This window comes from Nerophis ophidion, linkage group LG02, assembly GCF_033978795.1.
Source record: "Nerophis ophidion isolate RoL-2023_Sa linkage group LG02, RoL_Noph_v1.0, whole genome shotgun sequence".
Classification (NCBI taxonomy): Eukaryota; Metazoa; Chordata; class Actinopteri; order Syngnathiformes; family Syngnathidae; genus Nerophis; species Nerophis ophidion.
In genome coordinates this window covers 12271156-12290700 of record NC_084612.1, presented here as the reverse complement: position 1 = coordinate 12290700, position 19545 = coordinate 12271156, and the positions used below count along the sequence as shown (strand labels likewise).

General features: G+C 40.9%; 1 protein-coding gene across 7 annotated transcripts in view; it reads left to right on the top strand.

The window, feature by feature from the left end:
* celf6 (CUGBP Elav-like family member 6) overlaps positions 1-19545 on the top strand; it is a 481286-nt gene that overhangs the window by 338211 nt on the left and 123530 nt on the right. For 6 of the 7 annotated variants that reach the window (XM_061877285.1, XM_061877284.1, XM_061877283.1 and 3 more), the window contains exons 4-5: positions 7430-7558; positions 18507-18586. In XM_061877285.1, the coding sequence (XP_061733269.1) occupies positions 7430-7558; positions 18507-18586 (209 nt within the window). The remainder of the gene's footprint in view (positions 1-7429; positions 7559-18506; positions 18587-19545) is intronic. The other variant, XM_061877287.1, reaches the window with a different exon arrangement.

The window sequence follows — 19545 nt, the reverse complement described above, 5'->3', positions numbered from 1 at the left end:
TTACCCGATACTCATAATGCCCCATATGGGTGTTGAAGGCAGTTTTCCACTCGTCTCCCTTTCTGATACGTACCAGGTGATAGGCGTTCCGAAGATCCAGTTTGGTGAATATGGTTGCAGGTGCCAAGGACTCAAAGGAAGAGTTGAGTAGCGGAAGAGGGTACTTGTTTTTGATGGTAATGTTGTTGAGGTGACGGTAATCAATGCAGGGCCGAAGTGACCCGTCCTTCTTGGCCACAAAAAAGAATCCCGCCGCCAGTGGAGACTTGGACGGGGTAATTATGCCCGTGGCAAGACCCTCCGAAATATACTTCCTCATGGCCTCCTTCTCTGGAAGAGACAAACTGTAAAGGCGACTAGACGGCAGGGTAGCGTTAGGGAGTAATTCAATGGCACAGTCATAGGGCCTATGAGGGGGTAGTCCCAGAGCACGTACCTTACTGAAGACCTCAGCTAGGTCGTGATAGCAAGCAGGAACCAGGGATAGATCAGCCTTGGGAGTCGGGGTAGTGGATTGGCGGACCGGTGGGGATGCCGACCCAAGACAGTTGGCCATGCATGGTGTGCCCCAAGCTAGGATTCTGCCGGAAGTCCAGGAAATATGGGGATTGTGGTGACGAAGCCAAGATCTTCCAAGCACAAGTGGGGCTACTGGAGCCTCCAGCACCCATAGGCTGATGGTCTCCTTATGGTTACCAGAAATGGTCATGGAAAGGGGCTCCGTGCGGTATTTGATGGGGCCCAATGGCCGTCCATCCAGGGCCTGTGCTGGCAGCGTCTTGTCCAGGAAGATCAAGGGAATGCCCATCTGCCGGGCGAACTTGTAGTCCAAAAGACTTTCGTCAGCTCCAGAGTCCACAAATGCCTGTACTTGAATGCTCCTCTTGTCCCAGGCCAGAATAGTGGGGAGCAGTATGTCTGGATTTTCTTCATTACGGGGGAATAAGGTATGGTTCACCTGGATAGTAGTGGTATTAGAGGAACGGTCTGGTTCCACTTCTGCCTTGAAGGTAGGCAGAGTTTGGCTCCTGGAGGCAGCTCTCTGGTCTCGCTCTGCTGCTCGCTCACAAAGTCTTAAGTCAAATTGGAGGGCCAGTTCAATGAGGTCTTTGCAGGAAAGAGGTCTGTCTCTCAGCAGACCATCTTTAATCTCTTCAGAGAGGCCGCGACGGAATGCGCTTTGGAGTGCCCTGTCCCCCCAACCGCTGTCCGCCGCCAGGGTCCGGAATTCCAGGGTATAGGCTGCCACGGAACGTGAGCCCTGTGAGATGGAGTGCAGACGTCCGGCCGCGTCTCCCCCATCCTTGGGGTGATCAAAAACAGCCTGAAATTCCACACGGAATGCAGAATAGTCGGAGTTGAGCCCCATGGTCCTGTCGACTGCGGCAGTAGCCCACTTGAGAGCCGGGCCGGAAAGCAAAGAAAATATAAATGCAATCTTGGCACCATCGGAGGAATAGCGGGAGGGCTGGTGACGAAAGATGAGGTCACATTGTACCAAAAACCCTCGACATAGTTCAAAGTCCCCCTCAAAGGGTCTAGGGCTGGCAATTCTGGGCTCTCGTTCCAGAATACTGTGTTCAGGTCTTCTGACTGGAGAAGCATGTGGGGGTTCCACAGGTCCTGGACTGGCCCCAGGGCACATGTTGTCCAGTCTGGAATGTAGTCGGGTAAAGTCTCTCTCTAATTTGTCCTCAAGGGCAGAAAAACGAACCTGATGTTCGCTAACCACGGAGCTAAGGATTGCCAGGTCGGAGGATCTGGATGTCCGGGGCTGGGGCTTACCGTTGTCACCTGGTTCCGACATGTTGTTGGCCAGAACGTACTGTTATGTTCAAAGGGAAGGAGGCGACAACCAGGACAGAACTGCGGTTCTTTCAAGGTTTATTTTAAACCTTTGATAAATATATGACATGTGTATGCTACTCTAAGTGAATGAGTGTGACTATGTGTAATATTAATAATGTAAATGTTACCCAGGGTTGTTGTCTGTGAGTGTTGGTTGTAATCTTTCGTCGAATCACGTGGGGCAAGACGAAGAGGCAGTTCGTGGACAGGCAATGGGTCGTGGGGAGGAGCGAGGCAGTGTAGTCTGGGTCCGAGCAGGGAGGTCGTGGATCGAGGAGGGCAGTCAGGAATCCGGTTGGATGTCGAAGGACAAGGCTTGATCACGGAAGGCAGGGGAGTCACTGTGAACACACAAAGAGACATGAACCAGGGATACACAGAGAGAGAGCAAAGCAAAGGTGAGGAAATCACGGGGAAGGGGATGCCAGACGTGAAGCTTACGGGAAGGTTAGCGCCGTTCTGGCAAAGGTTCCTTGGGTCTGCTGGTCTTTATGCCGCTCCCTTTCATCAAGTTCAGGTGTGTCGATTGTTGATTGACCACAGGCTTGTTGCTGCGCAGGCGTGCTGCCCTCAGCACGAGTGGGGACAAGTCTGAGTGCGCTGTCAAAGGAGGCGCATCTTGGCGCGCTGTCAGCAGAGGCGGCCGCAGCTCCAGCCGCCGAGGAAACGCGGGTTCGACTCCGTGTCATGACACCTCATTTCCAATAAGAGAGTGAGGAACAAATTAAGAGTAAGCCAGAATATAAAGTGTATCCCCCTGGTAACTAACTTCCACTGCAGTGGACTTGTGTTGTTGTTCTATTCCTTTTTGTCAGGGTTTTACCTTTCAAAGAAAAGTAGCCTTGTTATGCAAAACACTGCATTTGATGCCGGCTCTCAGGGATGTACTGTATGCAATAACCCTTCTTGTGTACAATGTAAAGTGAATGGAGAGAGGTTCTCTATACCAGTGGACCTCAACCTTTTTTCAGTGATGTACCCCCTGTGAAATTTTTTTTATTTTATTTCAAGTACCCCCTAATCAGAGCAAAGCATTTTTGGTGGAAAAAAGAGATGATGAAGTAAATTACAGCACTATGTCATCAGTCTCTGATTTATTAAATTGTATAACAGTGCAAAATATTGCTCATTTGTAGTGGTCTTTCTTGAACTATTTGGAAAAAAGGATATAAAAATAACTAAAAACTTGTTGAAAAATAAACAAGTGATTCAATTATAAATAAAGATTTCTACACATAGAAGTAATCATCAACTTAAAGTGCCATCTTTGGGGATTGTAATAGAGATCCATCTGGATTCATGAACTTAATTCTAAACATTTCTTTACAAAAAAAGAAATCTTTAACATCAATATTTATGGAACATGTCCACAAAAAATCTAGCTGTCAAGACTGAATATTGCATTGTTGTATTTTTTTTTTCAGTTTATGAACTTACATTCATATTTTGTTGAAGTATCATTCAATTAATATATTTATAAAGGATTTTTGAATTGTTACTATTTTTGGAATTAAAAAAAAAAAATCTCACGTAACCCTTGGCATACCTTCAAGTACCCCCAGGAGTATGCGTACCCCCATTTGAGAACCACTGCTCTAGACAAGTGGGTCTCAACCTTTTTTCAGTGATGTACCCCCTGTGAACATTTTTTTTAAATTCAGGTACCCCCTACTCAGAGCAAAGCATTTTTGGTTGAAAAAAAGGATTAAAAAGGTGTAAAATACAGATAGTATGTCATCAGTTTCTGATTTATTGCAAAATATTGCTCATTTATAGTGGTCTTTCTTGAACTATTCGGGAAAAAAAGATATAAAAATAACGAAAAACTTGTTGAAAAAAAAAAAAAGATTGGGGGTAGTTGAATAAAATACCTTTCTGATTTATTAAATTGTTTAACAGTGCAAAATGTTGCTCATTTGTAGTGGTCTTTCCTGAACTATTTGGAAAGAAAGATATAAAAACAACTAAAAACTTGTTGAAAAATAAACAAGTGATTCAATTATAAATAAAGATTCCTACACATTGAAGAAATTCTAATGATTTCTTCACAAAAAAATAAATCTTTAACATCAATATTTATGGAACATGTCCACAAAAAATTTAGTTGTCAACACTGAATATCACATTATTGCATTTCTTTTCACAGTTTATCAACCTAAATTCATATTTTGTTGAAGTATTATTCAATAAATATATTTATAAAGGATTTTTGAATTGTTGCTATGTTTACAATATTTAAAAAAAATATCACCTTCAAGTACCCCCATTTGAGTGTCCTTTTTTTTCTTTTTTTTTTTTCTTCTTTGTCATAAAAAGGGACGTTTTTGTCATGAAAAAGGGAGTTTTTTGTGGTTGGTGCACTATTTGTAAGTGTATATTGTGTTTTTTATGTTGATTCAATAAATTTATTTATTTTCTATTTATTTTTTTTTATATAAAAAAATTCTTCTGCGGCCCGGTACCAATCGGGCCACGGCCCGGTGGTTGGGGACCACTGCTCTAGACCACCTGGATTACTGTCTAAAGAGAATGCCAAATATATCAAAAGTGAGCAAGATTATAAAGTATATCCCTCTTTAGAACCAATGTCCACTGCAGGTCACATATGGTTTTCTTTTGTCGGTTACGCATATTGTAAAAAAGAAGCCTTTTTGTGTAAAACACAAATGTCCAACGCATACAACTACAACTATTATGGAGCAAAGTGAATGGAGGGATGTGCCCCAGACCGACAACTTAGGCCATATCAACACGAACATGGAGAGTTTCAAAAACACATATTTGGGGTTACACGAACGCATACACCTGCTGTCATGCACTTTTTGTCCAATCAGAAGCCTGAAAAAAGCTGCAATATCTGACTAGGTGGCATTACACCTCCTAGTATGTTTATTGTGATTGACTTTAGATGTACAATGACATGTACATTATCTTTAAAACCAGCCTGCCCATACACAGATAATCCTGGGAACATAATTAAAGAGCGAATGCACGCCTGTGCTGCTGAAACCCAACACTCATAGAATTATAACGTGGTGATGTCCTACATGTGCAGTGAAGTATACATTATTTCTAAAATCAGTACGCACTACTCAGCCAAGGGAACTTTTTTGCATGTTTAAGGGAATTATAAACAGAGGTGGGTAGTAACGCGCTACATTTACTCCGTTACATCTACTTGAGTAACTTTTGGGATAAATTGTACTTCTAAGAGTAGTTTTTAATGCAACATACTTTTACTTTTACTTGAGTATATTTATAGAGAAGAAACGCTACTTTTACTCCGTTCCATTTATCTACATTCAGCTCGCTACTCGCTACTTTTTTTTTATCGATCTATTAATGTTTGTTTTGGTTTTTCAACGTAGGATCTACGCATGCCTGCAGTTCACCAATCACATGCAGTCACGGGTGACGTTGGACCAATCAGACAGAGCCAGGCGGTCACATGACCGTCACACGTAAAACTGACTTAAGCAAGTTGAACAACTTATTGGGGTGTTACCATTCAGTGGTCAATTGTATGAAATACTTACTGTACTGTGCAATCTACTAATAAAAATTTCAATCAATCAATCAAAAGTGCAAAGGAAAAAAGACACTTTTTATTTCAACCGTACTTCCCGTCAAAAGCCTAAAGACTGATCGCACAGTTCCTGTCTTCACAATAAAAGTGCCGCTCCATCGCGCCTGCGCTAACAAAATAAGAGTCTCCGAAAGCCAGCGCAAACACGCGAGCAAACTACGGAGTTTGCCGCCAATGTATTTCTTGTAAAGTGTATAAAAACAAATATGGAAGCTGGACAAATAAGATGCTAAAAACCAACGACTTTCATGTGGTATTAGACAGAAAAGAGGAACTTTTTTTCTCCTCCATTTGAAAACGTGGACGTTAATTCCCATCAATGCAAGTCATCAGAATCAGGTAATACACCAACTTATATTCTTGTCTTCATGAAAGATGGGAATCTATATGTTAAACATGCATGTATATTCATTAAAACACCTTTACCATGTCAAGAAAAACGGCAAAATAGATAAATATAAATTACGTACTATATGTAAATGTGTGTATGTATGTATATATATATATATATATATATATATATATATATATATATATATATATATATATACATATATATATAACGTTGAAAAACTTATTGGGGTGTTGAAAAACTTATTGGGGTTTTGGGGTGTTACCATTTAGTGGTCAATTGTACGGAATATGTACTGTACTGTGCAATCTACTAATACAAGTTTTAATCATTCAATCAATCATTGAATGCCTACTGAGCCTCGTTGCTGTTAAGTTATGTGGCTCAATGTGCCTTATTTTTTATTTATTTTAATGTACTAATTTTTAATATATATTATTGTTTCAGCTGCTTAAGAGATACTCCTGGCTCTGAATTTGCTCGTTGCTATTTTTATGTTTTATTTGTTGCCGTAATCATTAAACAAACAGGTTACTCAGTGCTTGAGTAGTTTTTTCACAACATACTTTTTACTTTTACTCAAGTAAATATTTGAGTGACTACTCCTTACTTTAACTTGAGTACTACTTCTCTAAAGTAACAGTACTCTTACTTGAGTACAATTTCTGGCTACTCTACCCACCTCTGATTATAAAGCATTTAAGTCCTGTGTGATGTGTAATGAAGTATATATTGTCTTTAACACCAAGGAGGATGCTAGATTATGTTTTTTATATATTTTTTGATTTGCTTGGTCGCTCTTTACGCGCAAGCACCTCCATCTACAAAAATGGAAGCAAGACACATAAGTTAACTTCATGATTTGTCGTTAAACAAGGACTATAAACAATAGATAATGTCGCACCTTTCTTCTTACACGGAGCAAAAAGTTTGTCGAAGTTGTCTCATCAGATGGAGGTTCCACAACGATCGTATCCAAAACAGCCCATCTTGATGTGTCTTTTTTATTAATGTTATAACAGTGCAATATTTTGCACTGTTATACAATTTAATAAATCAGAAACTGATGGCATAGTGCTGTATTTTACTTCTGTATCTCTTTTTTTAAACAAAAAAGCTTTGCTCTGATTAAGGGGTACTTGAATTAAAAAAATGTTCACAGGGGGTACATCACTAAAAAAAGATTGAAAACCACTGCCTTAGTGGATACTAACTAACAGATATTAAAAAAAATATATTTATTTTAACCATCAATCACCTCCACCAGTCCGGAATATAAAGTTTATCCCCCTGGTAACTAATTTATCTTCTCAGAGTTACAAATAAAAAAAAAAAAGAGTAGCCCTGTTGTGGCTTTCACGGGACTATAAAATATTAGATAAGGTTCTTTACATCGTCAAGTTAGCGCAGGTTTAGTGCCATCAACAAAATAAAAGTCACTGCTTTGTATATGCTGACACTAATATTCCACTTTTTCGGTATCTGTCCACCCGAGTTGAACAGTTTCACCTTTTTTGATAGCTCACTGGCGTAGGCTCAAGACAGCCGATTTGTGCTAAGACCTAAAGACTGGGTTGGGGGGGGTCTAGTTGGCTCTGAAGAATGGTGCCATCAGCTCTTGTTCTCCATCTCTTCCAATCCAGAAGACAGGAAGCTGTTTGTGGGGATGCTGGGCAAGCAGCAGAGCGAGGACGACGTCCGGCGGCTCTTCGAGACCTTCGGCCAGATCGAGGAGTGCACCGTCCTGCGGGGTCCTGACGGGGCCAGTAAGGGTCAGAGCCCAACACACCAAACCCGCTAGCTCCCGCCTCCCTAGTCCCTTGTCATTCCGCTCGGTCGTCCTCGCCTCCAGGCTTGCATTTGCTTCTTGGCTCACTGTCACTGTGCTCCACCAACACCTCCTCCTTTATCCCTTGCTACACCATTTCCACTTCCTATAAAGAACCCCATCAGCGCGGTAGCGTGACAAAGCCATCGTGCAAACACCTCGTCTTTTTTTGCTTGCCTCCATCCCCCACCTGTTATCAGAAACACGTTTGTTTGCCACGGCGCCGTCATCCCTCCCAAGGGGAACATTACGCCGTACTGTAAATAAAGCAACCTGGCGTGGCGTTTAGCTGCAGTCACTCACAATACAGCAGGAAACACGGTCTTCGGCTTATGTGCTTGATAGTCAGCAGGACAAAAGGAGAGGCGTAAGTGCCGAAGCTGTAAAAATAGATGTGGTAATCTTTAGGCACCTCACGCTTCGATTCAGAATCGATTCTCAATTATTATTTGGTATATGAATTATAATAAAGCTTTTCAAAACAGGTAACAAATGCTCTGCTTGGTTGCTGATGTACAATTTATACACCCAGTGTTGGCCAAAGAAACACATTTTTAAAAATATAACTTTTAGATTATATTCACAAAAATCCATCCATCCATCCATTTGCTAACGCTTATTCCCTTTCGGGGTCGCGGGGGGCGCTGGCGCCTATATCAGCTACAATCGGGCGGAAGGCGGGGTACACCCTGGACAAGTCGCCACCTCATCGCAGGGCCAACACAGATAGACAGACAACATTTACACTCACATTCACACACTAGGGCCAATTTAGTGTTGCCAATCAACCTATCCCCAGGTGCATGTCTTTGGAAGTGGGAGGAAGCCGGAGTACCCGGAGGGAACCCACGCATTCACGGGGAGAACATGCAAACTCCACACAGAAAGATATTCACAAAAATCACAGAATGTTAATCCATCTAATAACATTAAATAGAATGAATTCAAACAACTGGACACAGCAGAGGCACTGCAAAAATATGCTATGCTGATGACATAGATCAAAAATTAAGAATAATTACGTTGAATTCCAGTGTGTATCTTCAACTTTAGCTACAGGATGTATCTTCCTTGGGGTTCTTAGATTTCTGGGCTGTATTTACACTGCATAGTTCAGGTAATCCAGATCCATTGTTCTGAAAACATTTGAAGCGAACTTGCGTGAGGTGATGTAAAAGTGTTCAACTAATTTACGTGTAATTAAAAAAAAAACATTTGAAAGCATTTACAAATTAAAATGGAAGAAAAATGTATTTACACACTCAAATAACAATGATATGGATCCTTTGAAGCCAGAACAATATTTAATGTTTCTTTTGCCAAGAAAGTACATTGTGTGTCTAACTATTTTAGGCATTAAAAAAATAAAAATAAAATTAAAAAAAGCTATTTTTTCTGCAACCTTCAAACACAGGGGATGGAGAGAAAACACAGATGCTATTGCTAGCAATGCAGAACGTATCAAACATATAAAATACACTACAGTAACGTTACAATCTCAGGGCATTCGAGTGATCGCAACTGGACTGTTTGGTTTGGTCTCATTCAAGTAGGTTTAATTAGTTCATGCTCATAGAGTTAGATTGGTCAGATCTAGTCTTGGACTTCGATTGGTCGGATCTAGTCTTAGACTTTGATTGGTCAGATCTAGTCTTAGACTTCGATTGGTCAGATCTAGTCTTAAACTTCGATTGGTCGGATTTAGTCTTAGACTTTGATTGGTCAGATCTACTCTTAGACTTCGATTGGTCAGATCTAGACTTGGACTTTGATTGGTCAGATCTAGACTTGGACTTCGATTGGTCAGGTCTAGTCTTAGACTTCGATTGGTCAGGTCTAGTCTTAGACTTTGATTGGTCGGATCAAGTCTGACCTTACAATATATCAATCTTTAACAATACATTGTGTATGGCTGATTTAGTGCATCAAAAACAAATTTAGAAGTGCTAATAACGGATTATATAGAAGTGTATATCATTGTTTAAATCCAGTTTGAAACAAAGTTGAGGGTGGTGAAAATGCTCCTACTTTACCAGTCGGAAATCAAACCAAGAGGGGCATTCCAGTTGAAATTCCGACTAGAGATGTGGAAATTCCGACTTTCCAGTACGAATGGAACACACCGTAAGTGTGTGAGTAAGCCAACAACTACAGTCAAAGTGGGATTCTTTGTTTGGGGACTTGTTTCTGCTGAATGATACACGGGGAAAGGAGGACTAGTTTGTTGTGTGGCTGCTGTACGAAAAGTGGATATCGAGGTACAACCAAATAGTTTAAAGTCTATATGAGAAGAATAAGAGGTCAGCTGAGGTTCGTATCCACACAAACCTTAGCTATAATACATTATTCTGCTTAATATGACCCGGTCATGTAAACAGGGGTTCAGAACATTCAGAATAGAGATTCACTATCTCATTAAAATGTTCCCAAGTTACTCAAATGCCAGCCCTACTTGGTACCCTTGTCATCCTCGACTCAATTGAAATGCTTGCAAGAAAATGGACGTCACATTCAAATTCACCACACATGCCTGAATGGTTGTGGAAGTCGGTGAAACTCGAGCACAGGGGGGTCCGCGGATATGTACGGGCATCCCGTCTCTCTGTGAGCGGTGACTTCTTCATCCTAACGAGGTTGTATGTGTGTGCGTGTGTGTCGGCAAGGGAATGGGAGATAATGCATGCGTCCTCTGATTAAATCAATGAGAAAAGGCTCGCTGTATCGAACCACCGGCCTTTCTGTGTCCACATCGCTTACTCTGGTTGTTAATCCCGGCTCTATTTCTTTGTGTCGCCCACTACATTCTTTTTCTTGCTTCCACACTATTTCAGCCTCCCCACCCTCCCGCGTTTCCCTTTCTTCCTGTCTGCTCAGACGCCTGGGGCTGATTGACAGCATATAAAATGAAATGGGGCTGGTGTTGCTGTGTCAGACAGGAGCTATACTTTTCTCCCTCATTCACACGTTCACTCCTTTTCACCCTCCTTGCGCCTCCCTCTCTCTCTCCATCTGCCATATGCTCCCTTTACTGGCAAGTGGAATGCCCCTAATGCCATGCAAATTTCCGGAACAGTACAGTAGTATTCAAAAGTTTGGACCCACAGTCTCGTTCGATTGCATGAGCACAGGTGGTAGTGTCCTGGTTGCTTGGTACACTATGGCCAAAGTGCAATGTCAGCAAATATTTATTATTGGAGAAAACTCAACTCTTTGTTCACATTTGTTCCTAGTATGCAGTTAGTTTCAACACACTATATTGCCAAAAGTATTTGGCCACCTATCTTAACGCACATATGAACTTGAAGTGCCGTCCCATTCCTAACCCATAGGGTTCAAAATGATGTCGGTCCACTTTTTGCAAATTATTACAGCCTCAACTATTTTGGCCGAGAAGGCCTGGCTCTCAGTCTCCGTTCTAATTCATCCCAAAGGTGTTCTATCAGGTTCAGGTCAGGACTCTGTGCAGGCCAGTCAAGTTCATTCACACCATACTCTGTCATCCATGTCTTTATGGACCTTTATGGTTCTATATGTCATGTTTGAAGAGGAAGGGGCCCGTTCCAAACTGTTCGCACAAGGTTGGGAGCATGGAATCGTCCAAAATGTGTTGGTATCCTGGAGCATTCAAAGTTCCTTTCAATAGAACTAAGGGGCCAAGCCCAACGCCTAAAAAACAACCCCACATCATAATTCCTCCTCCACCAAATTTCACACTCGGCACAATGCAGTCCGAAATGTACCGTTCTCATGGCACCCTGCAAACCCAGACTCGTCCATCAGATTGCCGGATGGAAAAGCATGATTCATCACTCCAAAGAACGTGACTCCACTGCTCTAGAGTCCAGTGGAGACATGCTTTACACCAGGGGTCACCAACCTTTTTGAAACCAAGGGCTACTTCTTGGGTACTGATTAATGCGAAGGGCTACCAGTTTGATACACACTTAAATAAATTGCCAGAAATAGCCAATTTGCTCAATTTACCTTTAATAAATGAATATATATCTAAATATATATATATATAAAAATTTGTATTTTTGTCTGTCATTTCGTAGTACATTTTTTTTCCTTTTACGAAAGGTTTTTTATAGAGAATAACTGATGAAAAAAACCCACTTAATTGAACTATTTAAAAGAGGGAAAAACACGAAAAAAAAATGAAAATTAAATTTTGAAACAGTTTATCTTCAATTTCGACTCTTTAAAATTCAAAATTCAACTGAAAAAAAATGAAGAGAAAAACTAGCTAATTCGAATATTTTTGAAAAAAAAATAAAAAATTATGGAACATCATTAGTAAATTTTCCTGATTAAGATTAATTTTAGAATTTTGATGGCATGTTTTAAAACGGTTAAAATCCAATCTGCACTTTGGACCAAGCTATATTTCTAACAAAGACAAATCATTATTTCTTCTAGATTTTCCAGAACAAATATTTTAAAATAAATTCAAAAGACTTTGAAATGAGATTTAAATATGATTCCACATATTTTCTAGATTTGCCAGAATAATTTATTTGAATTTTAATCAAAATAAGTTTGAAGAAATATTTCACAAATATTCTTCGTCGAACAAACAGACGCTAAAATGAAGAATTAAATTAAAATGTATTTATTATTCTTTACAATGAAAAAAAAAAAATACTTGAACATTGACTTAAATTGTTTTGAAATAAGAGGAAGGAATTTAAAAGGTAAAAAGGTATATGTGTTTGGAATCCTAAAATCATTTTTAAGGCTGTATTTTTTCTCTAAAATTGTCCTTCTGAAAGTTATAAGAAGCAAAGTAAAACAATAAATGAATTTATATAAACAAGTGAATACCAAGTCTTTAAAATATTTTCTTGGATTTTCAAATTATGTTTGAGTTTTGTCTCTCTTAGAATTAAAAATGTCAAGCATAGCGAGACCACCTTGCTAGTAAATAAATTGAATTTAAAAAATAGAGGCAGCTCACTGGTAAGTGCTGCTATCTGAGCTATTTTTAGAGCAGGCCAGCGGGCTACTCATCTGGTCCTTGCGGGCTACCTGGTGCCCGCAGGCACCGCGTTGGTGACCCCTGCTTTACACCAATGCATCTGACACTTTCTTTGGACTAAGGCTTAGATGCAGCTGCTTGCCCAAGGAAACCCATTCCATGAAGCTCTCTGCGTACTGTACGTGGGCTAATTGGAAGGTCACATGAAGTTTGGAGCTGTGTAGCAACTGCAGCATCCACTGTCCCCTCTCTGTCACTTTACGTGGCCTACCATTTTGTGGCTGAGTTGATGTTGTTCCAAAACTCTTCAATTTTCTTATAATAACAGTTGTACAACTGTTAGGGATGTTAAAAAGAACCACCATAAAAAGTAAAAAAACCTGTGACTTTTACTCTGATTTTATTCCTTATTTTTCCACGCTTCATCAAAGGATATTTTTGCACTTGTATGACAGAATATTTAGGCCCGCCAAAAAAAGGGGGCCACCGGGGACTGCGGGGTATGTTTTATGACCGGAAGTGAGGGGGGGTTTATGACCCCCAGGAAGAAGGCGTGGCCTCCATGGACCCACTAGTTAAGGGGGTCTAGCGGAGGATTTATTTAGGACCCCAAAAGTGGGCATGACCTACCTCTCTGCCTGGCACTCAGCATCAAGGGTTGGAATTGGGGGTTAAATCACCAAAAATGATTCCCGGGCGCGGCCACTGCTGCTGCTCACTGCTCCCCTTGCCGCCCATGGGGTGAACAAGGGGGTGGGTCAAATGCAGAGGACACATTTCACCACACCTAGTGTGTGTGTGTGACAATCATTGGTACTTTAACTTTAACTAAACCGGAAACAGGAATTATACATCATATATGGCTGCCATTTTAATTTTGTAGTTTATTGCAAGCTGTCCACCATTTCTGATTGTAGTACTTAATCATTTATGACCCCTGCAGGCTGACAAGAGTATTACAGCTTGTAATTTTGGCACGTAATAGAGCCATCTGGTGTGGAGTCCAGAATTGTATCCATCCATCCATTTTCTACCGCTTGTCCCTTTTGGTGTCGCGGGGGATGCTGGAGCCTATCTAAGCTGCATTTGGGCGGAAGGCGGGGTACACCCTGGACAAGTCGCCACCTCATCACAGGGCCAACACAGATAGACAGACAACATTCACACTCACATTCACACACCGGGGACCATATTGTGTTGCCAATCAACCTATCCCCAGGTGCATGTCTTTGGAGGTGGGAGGAAGCCGGAGTACTCGGAGGGAACCCACACAGTCACGGGGAGAACATGCAAACTCCAGAACTTTAAAAATTATGGATGTTAGTGTTTCTCTTAGGAGACTGTCCAGATGCATGCCTGTTTAGACCATGCCCACTTCCGGAGTCATAAACCAATCCCCTGCTAGCCCCCCTAAATTAGTGGATTCATGGAGGCCACGCCCACTTCCTGTGAGTCCTAAAAAAAAACCTCGCTGCCGGTTCTTAAACAATCCCCGCAGCCCTAAATCTTCTTCTTATGGCATTTGAAAACAGTATAATCCATCCATCCATTTTCTTCCGCCTATCCAAGGTCGGGTCGCGGGGGGAGCAGCCTAAGCAGGGAAACCCAGACTTCCCTCTCCCCAGCCACTTCGTCCAGCTCTTCCCGGGGGATCCCGAGGCGTTCCCAGGCCAGCCGGGAGACATAGTCTTCCCAACGTGTCCTGGGTCTTCCCCGTGGCATCCTACCAGTCGGACATGCCCGTAACACCTCCCTAGGGAGGCATTCGGGTGGCATCCTGACCAGATGCCCGAACCACCTCATCTGGCTCCTCTTGATGTGGAGGAGCAACGGCTTTACTTTGAGCTCCCCCGGATGACAGAACTTCTGAACCTATTTCTAAGGGAGAGCCCCACCCCCCGACGAAGGAAACTCATTTTGGCAGCTTGTACCCGTGATCTTGTCCTATCTGTTATAACCCAAAGCTTGTGACCATAGGTGAGGATGGGAACGTAGATCGACCGGTAAACTGAGAGCTTTGCCTTCCGGCTCAGCTCCTTCTTCACCACAACGGATCGATACAGCGTCTGCATTACTGAAGACGCCGCACCGATCCGCCTGTCGATCTCACGATCCACTCCGAGATACTTGAACTCTTCCACTTGGGGCAGGGTCTCCTCCCCAACCCGGAGATGGCACTCCACCCTTTTCCGGGCGAGAACCATGGACTTAGGACAGTATAATGTTACTCAAAAACACAGCATGTACAGTTAGGTTTTTTTTAAAATAAAAATACATTATTTTTATAAATATTGCATTCAAACACAAAAGTACACCTATGACTACTTTTTAAGGGAATTTGAGCTTCCTTTGCAGTTTTGCAGACCAATAAAGACCTTCTTGACCGCACTTAAATGTAGAATATATTTGTATTATTCATATATTATATATATGATATATACCTGCGATGAGGTGGCGACTTGTCCAGGGTGTACGACGCCTTCCGCCCGATTGTAGCTGAGATAGGCACCAGCGCCCCCCCGCGACCTCAAAAGGAATACGCGGTTGAAAATGGATGGATATATGATATATATTGTATTATTTACTATTATTATTGTTTATTGTGAGCGAACTGTGGTGCTGAATTTCCCCCAGGGATCAATAAAGTACTTTCTATTCTATTTTATTCTATCTAAAATACAAACTTCGAGACAAAAAGGTCAACAGGTGTCATGTCACTCACTGCACTTACCAGCAAGTGGCTTCTGGATAAACCGGTAATTTAAAAGAGGCCAGCCACGAAATTAACTGCACTATCAGCTCCACGATGCAGCCCCTACACTTGCCGTGTTGATGTAAAATGCATGCCGCTCTTGCTCGCTTTTCAGCGCCCTTCTTCACCCAATAGAAAGGCCAAGAAGTTTAACATGGCCTCTCGCTTTTCAAAACTCCTTTGCTGCCGGAATTGAATAGAGCCCTCCGAGTTGTCAGGAATAATAGAGAGATGGCTTTTAGCTCTATAATTAAGTTGTGTTATAAATGTCACCCATCCAGCAAGATGGAATTCATGCATACATATTACCACCCGGGGAATTCAAAAGGCAGCGCGAGATCCCCACTTCACTTGAAAGCAATACAATCCCTCTTCTCTCCTCTTTCGCCCCGGCTCATACGGAGCCGTCAAATTCAGAAAAAAAATTCCTACTATAATTTATGAGGTTGTGGCACTTCCATTTAATTGGAGATGTTTTTGCACCGGGTCACCCTTTCTTCTTGGGGTGCAGCATAGCTCAAAATAAGTCAAAGTGAGTGTGTGTTTACATGATTTTGACAATGATGGTGTAGCGGAACCTCCGGGAGCCAAACACAATACAATCCTTGACCCTGTTTATTTCTCAGAGGAAATCATGCAAAGTGGAATTAATCCGTGCTAACTAACTGCACATGAAATGTATTAAGTAATACTGCGTCTGTCGACATTTAGGCTGTAAATAAATTATAAATGAGGTGGGGCTGGGCGATATTGGCTTTTATTAATATCGCAATTTTTTTATGCCATATTGCGATGTACGATATATATTACGATATTTTGCCTTGGCCTTGAATGAACACTTGATGCATATAATCACAGCAGTATGATGATTCTATGTGTCTACATTAAAACATTCTCTTTCATACTGCATTAATATATGCTACTTTTAAACTTTCATGCAGAGAGGGAAATCACAACTAAGTCAATTGACCAAAACTGTATTTATTAAATACTCTTCATTCTCTCGCAGGTGACTTTTTAAATGAAAGAACAAATTAGAAGTGCTGCTACCTTTTTGTGGCAACATAGCTTATGAGATGTGATGCGAGCGTAAGCCACTGTGACACTATTGTTCATTTTTATTTTATTTATTATAAATGTCTAATGATAATGTCAATGAGGGATTTTTAATCACTGCTATGTTGAAATTCTTACTGGTATTGATACTGTTGTTGATAATATTCTATTTTGTTTCACTACTTTTGGATTGTTCTGTGTCGTGTTTGTGCGCCCTCTCACTTGCTCTGTTTATTGTTGCTGTTCTGTGTGTTGCTGGGTCGGGTTTGGTTTTGGAATTGGATTGTATTGTTATGGTATTGCTGTGTACTGTTCTGTTGGATTACGGAAAAAAACAAAAAACAAAACACTACTTATAACCAATGTATGAGCTTGTAACTACTTGGTATTGGATCGATACCCTAACTTATAATATCACCCAAAACGTATGTAAAGTATCCGAACAACAGAAGTCACAGAAGACAATAGTAGATAGAACATGTTAAAACAGTAAGTAAGCAGATATTTACAGTAAATAAACAGATTAACAATTCAGCCACTTTCGCGTGTCCCTCATATTTTTGACAAAACAATACAATCAGAAATGATGCAATATGTTACTTCAGACGTCAGCTAAAAAAATGGCCTTGGTAACCTGGTTGCTTAATTACTACTAAAAGGTAAATTGCCCACTATGTTCACTATGTAATCTAATGCCAAAATTGTTATACCAAAGACTAAAAAAATGGGACCCATTACCTCCCTGTTTGACACTCAGCATCAAGAGTTGGAATTGGGGGTTGAATCACCAAAAATGATTCCCGAGCGCGGTCACCACTGCTGCTCACTGCTCCCCTAAACCCCCCAGGAGGTGATCAAGGGTGATGGGTCAAATGCAGAGTATAATTTCGCTAGACCTCGTGTGCGTGTGTGTGCGTGTGTGTGTGTGTGTGCGTGTGTGTGTGTGTGTGTGTGAGACAATCATTTGTACTTTAACCTCAACTTTATATGTTTAATGTACCATAAGATTTTCTGTTAAATTAAAGCCAATAATGACATTTTTGTAGTCCTCTTTATTTTGAAAGATATCAAAATACATTTTGGTATCGATATAAAAATATTGGTATCGGGACAACTCTAACACAAACGTGCTCAATGTTAATGTAAGAAATAATTATTAGAAGATACCAAAAAAATATATATATTCATCAAATGTCATGCCTACAAAATGTGATTAGATTGAATAAAGTAGTATTCCCAGTACAATTTATCTCAGTTTTGGATATGTTTACCTGGTTCCATTTAAATAATAATAAAAAAATATATATGTGAGGTTGTTAATTAGATAGCCTTCCAAGTTAAAACATGAGCGACCTGAGGCCAAGCATAAAAATAGGATTGAGCGGCATACTCTTTATATAGTCCATTAGGACCTTTCAGCTCCTGACTGATTCAAGTTGTACGACTTTCCGGTATATTTTAGTGCAGCGTATGTACTGTATGTTAAATTAATGTAGTCCAACTCACGTAAAATACCTGATCCTGTGACCAGAGCATCTAAGCTTCTCAAACTTGCCATGGGCATCAATATGATCCACGTGAATCACATTTTAATATCATTAATCCAACAAAGCTCACTTGTGTGTTCTGGCCAACTTCTTATGTTGACTCTTCCTTCCTGAAACTTAACACAAGAGATTTAAGATGATTTCGATGTCCTTTGAGGCGATAAAAATCCCCTTCTAGCCGACGTCTCGAATATGATGATTCCGTTGGATAGGCGGGATTATAAAATGACGCTATTGTGGCGATAATCTCCTTTATGAGTGACTGCACACAAATCACAATGTGTAAATATTAAACAGATTAATAGGCACAAACAAAGCTTCATTGCAAATGGCTTCAAGCTCCGATGTGAAACGGGTGGAATTAGCGCTGGCGGGCGGAAGACGGGATGTTCCGTGCCACTTAATGCCTTTAGTGTCGAGCCCAACACACACAAGTGACCAGAATATATTTATAGTTCAGATAACGTGAAGACAATAAACTGGTGATTTTATTTTTATTTTTTTGACAAATCCGAGGCCATCTGCCTGATGTTTGTCTCTCTTTTGTGTGTGTTTACAGGCTGTGCTTTCGTCAAATTCTCCAGCCACGCAGAAGCCCAGGCTGCTATCAACAGCTTGCACGGCGGACAGACTATGCCTGTAAGTAATACGCGCCCTCAGCACACTAATAACTGAATTGTCTTTGATTGATAGAAACTTTTATTAGTAGATTGCACAGTACAGTACATATTCCGTACGTCATGTCTTTGTGATCATGTTCTGTTTAGTTATGTTCTGTTTTGTTTTGGACTCCATTGGTTCCTGTTTTTGCGCACCCTGGTTTGTTTCAGTTTCCATGACAACCATTAGTTTCACCTGGCTCATTTGTTTGGACTCACGCACCTGTCGATAATCACAGCACTATTTAAGCGTGTAGTTGCCAGGCAGTCAGCCTGGCGACATCACCCTCTACACACCTTTGATACCTGATTGCTTGCTCACTTCTTGCCATAGATTCGTGCTTTTCACATCACAGTAAGTGTTTTCGTTTTTGTTGTCCATAGTTCTGCCATCGTGCAAGTTTTTGTTTTCAGAGCCAAGTTTCGAAACTCTACTGATAGCGCCTCTCTTTTGTTCCCTTTTTTGAGTTAATAATAAAAGATGTCATTACTTTCACGCCCTGTCCGGTCCAGTCGATTTGCACCACGGGAAAACAAACCACACAATAGTCCTCGTCTTGGCACCGTACAATTGACCACTGAATGGTAACACCCGAATAAGTTTTTCAACTTGTTTAAGTCGGGGTCCATGTTAATCAATTCATGGTCTCTAACACCTTTGCTAATTTAGGGTTTAATCACAGAAAAAAAAAAAATACATGTTTTCTGCGCTGGTTTAAAGGGGCCCTATCATGGAAAACAAAGTTTTCGTACTTGCTTGTATCTGTTTTTGTGTTATAGATCCCATTGCGTCACAAAAAATGTGTATTTCAAACCAGGGAGGCATCACAAAGATATTTATAAAACAATCTTGACTTCTTTCAGACTTCCAGCCGTTCTGAATTTAAGACTATAGTGACATGTTTTGCCCCGTTACGTCGGCAGATATCTCAATGAATG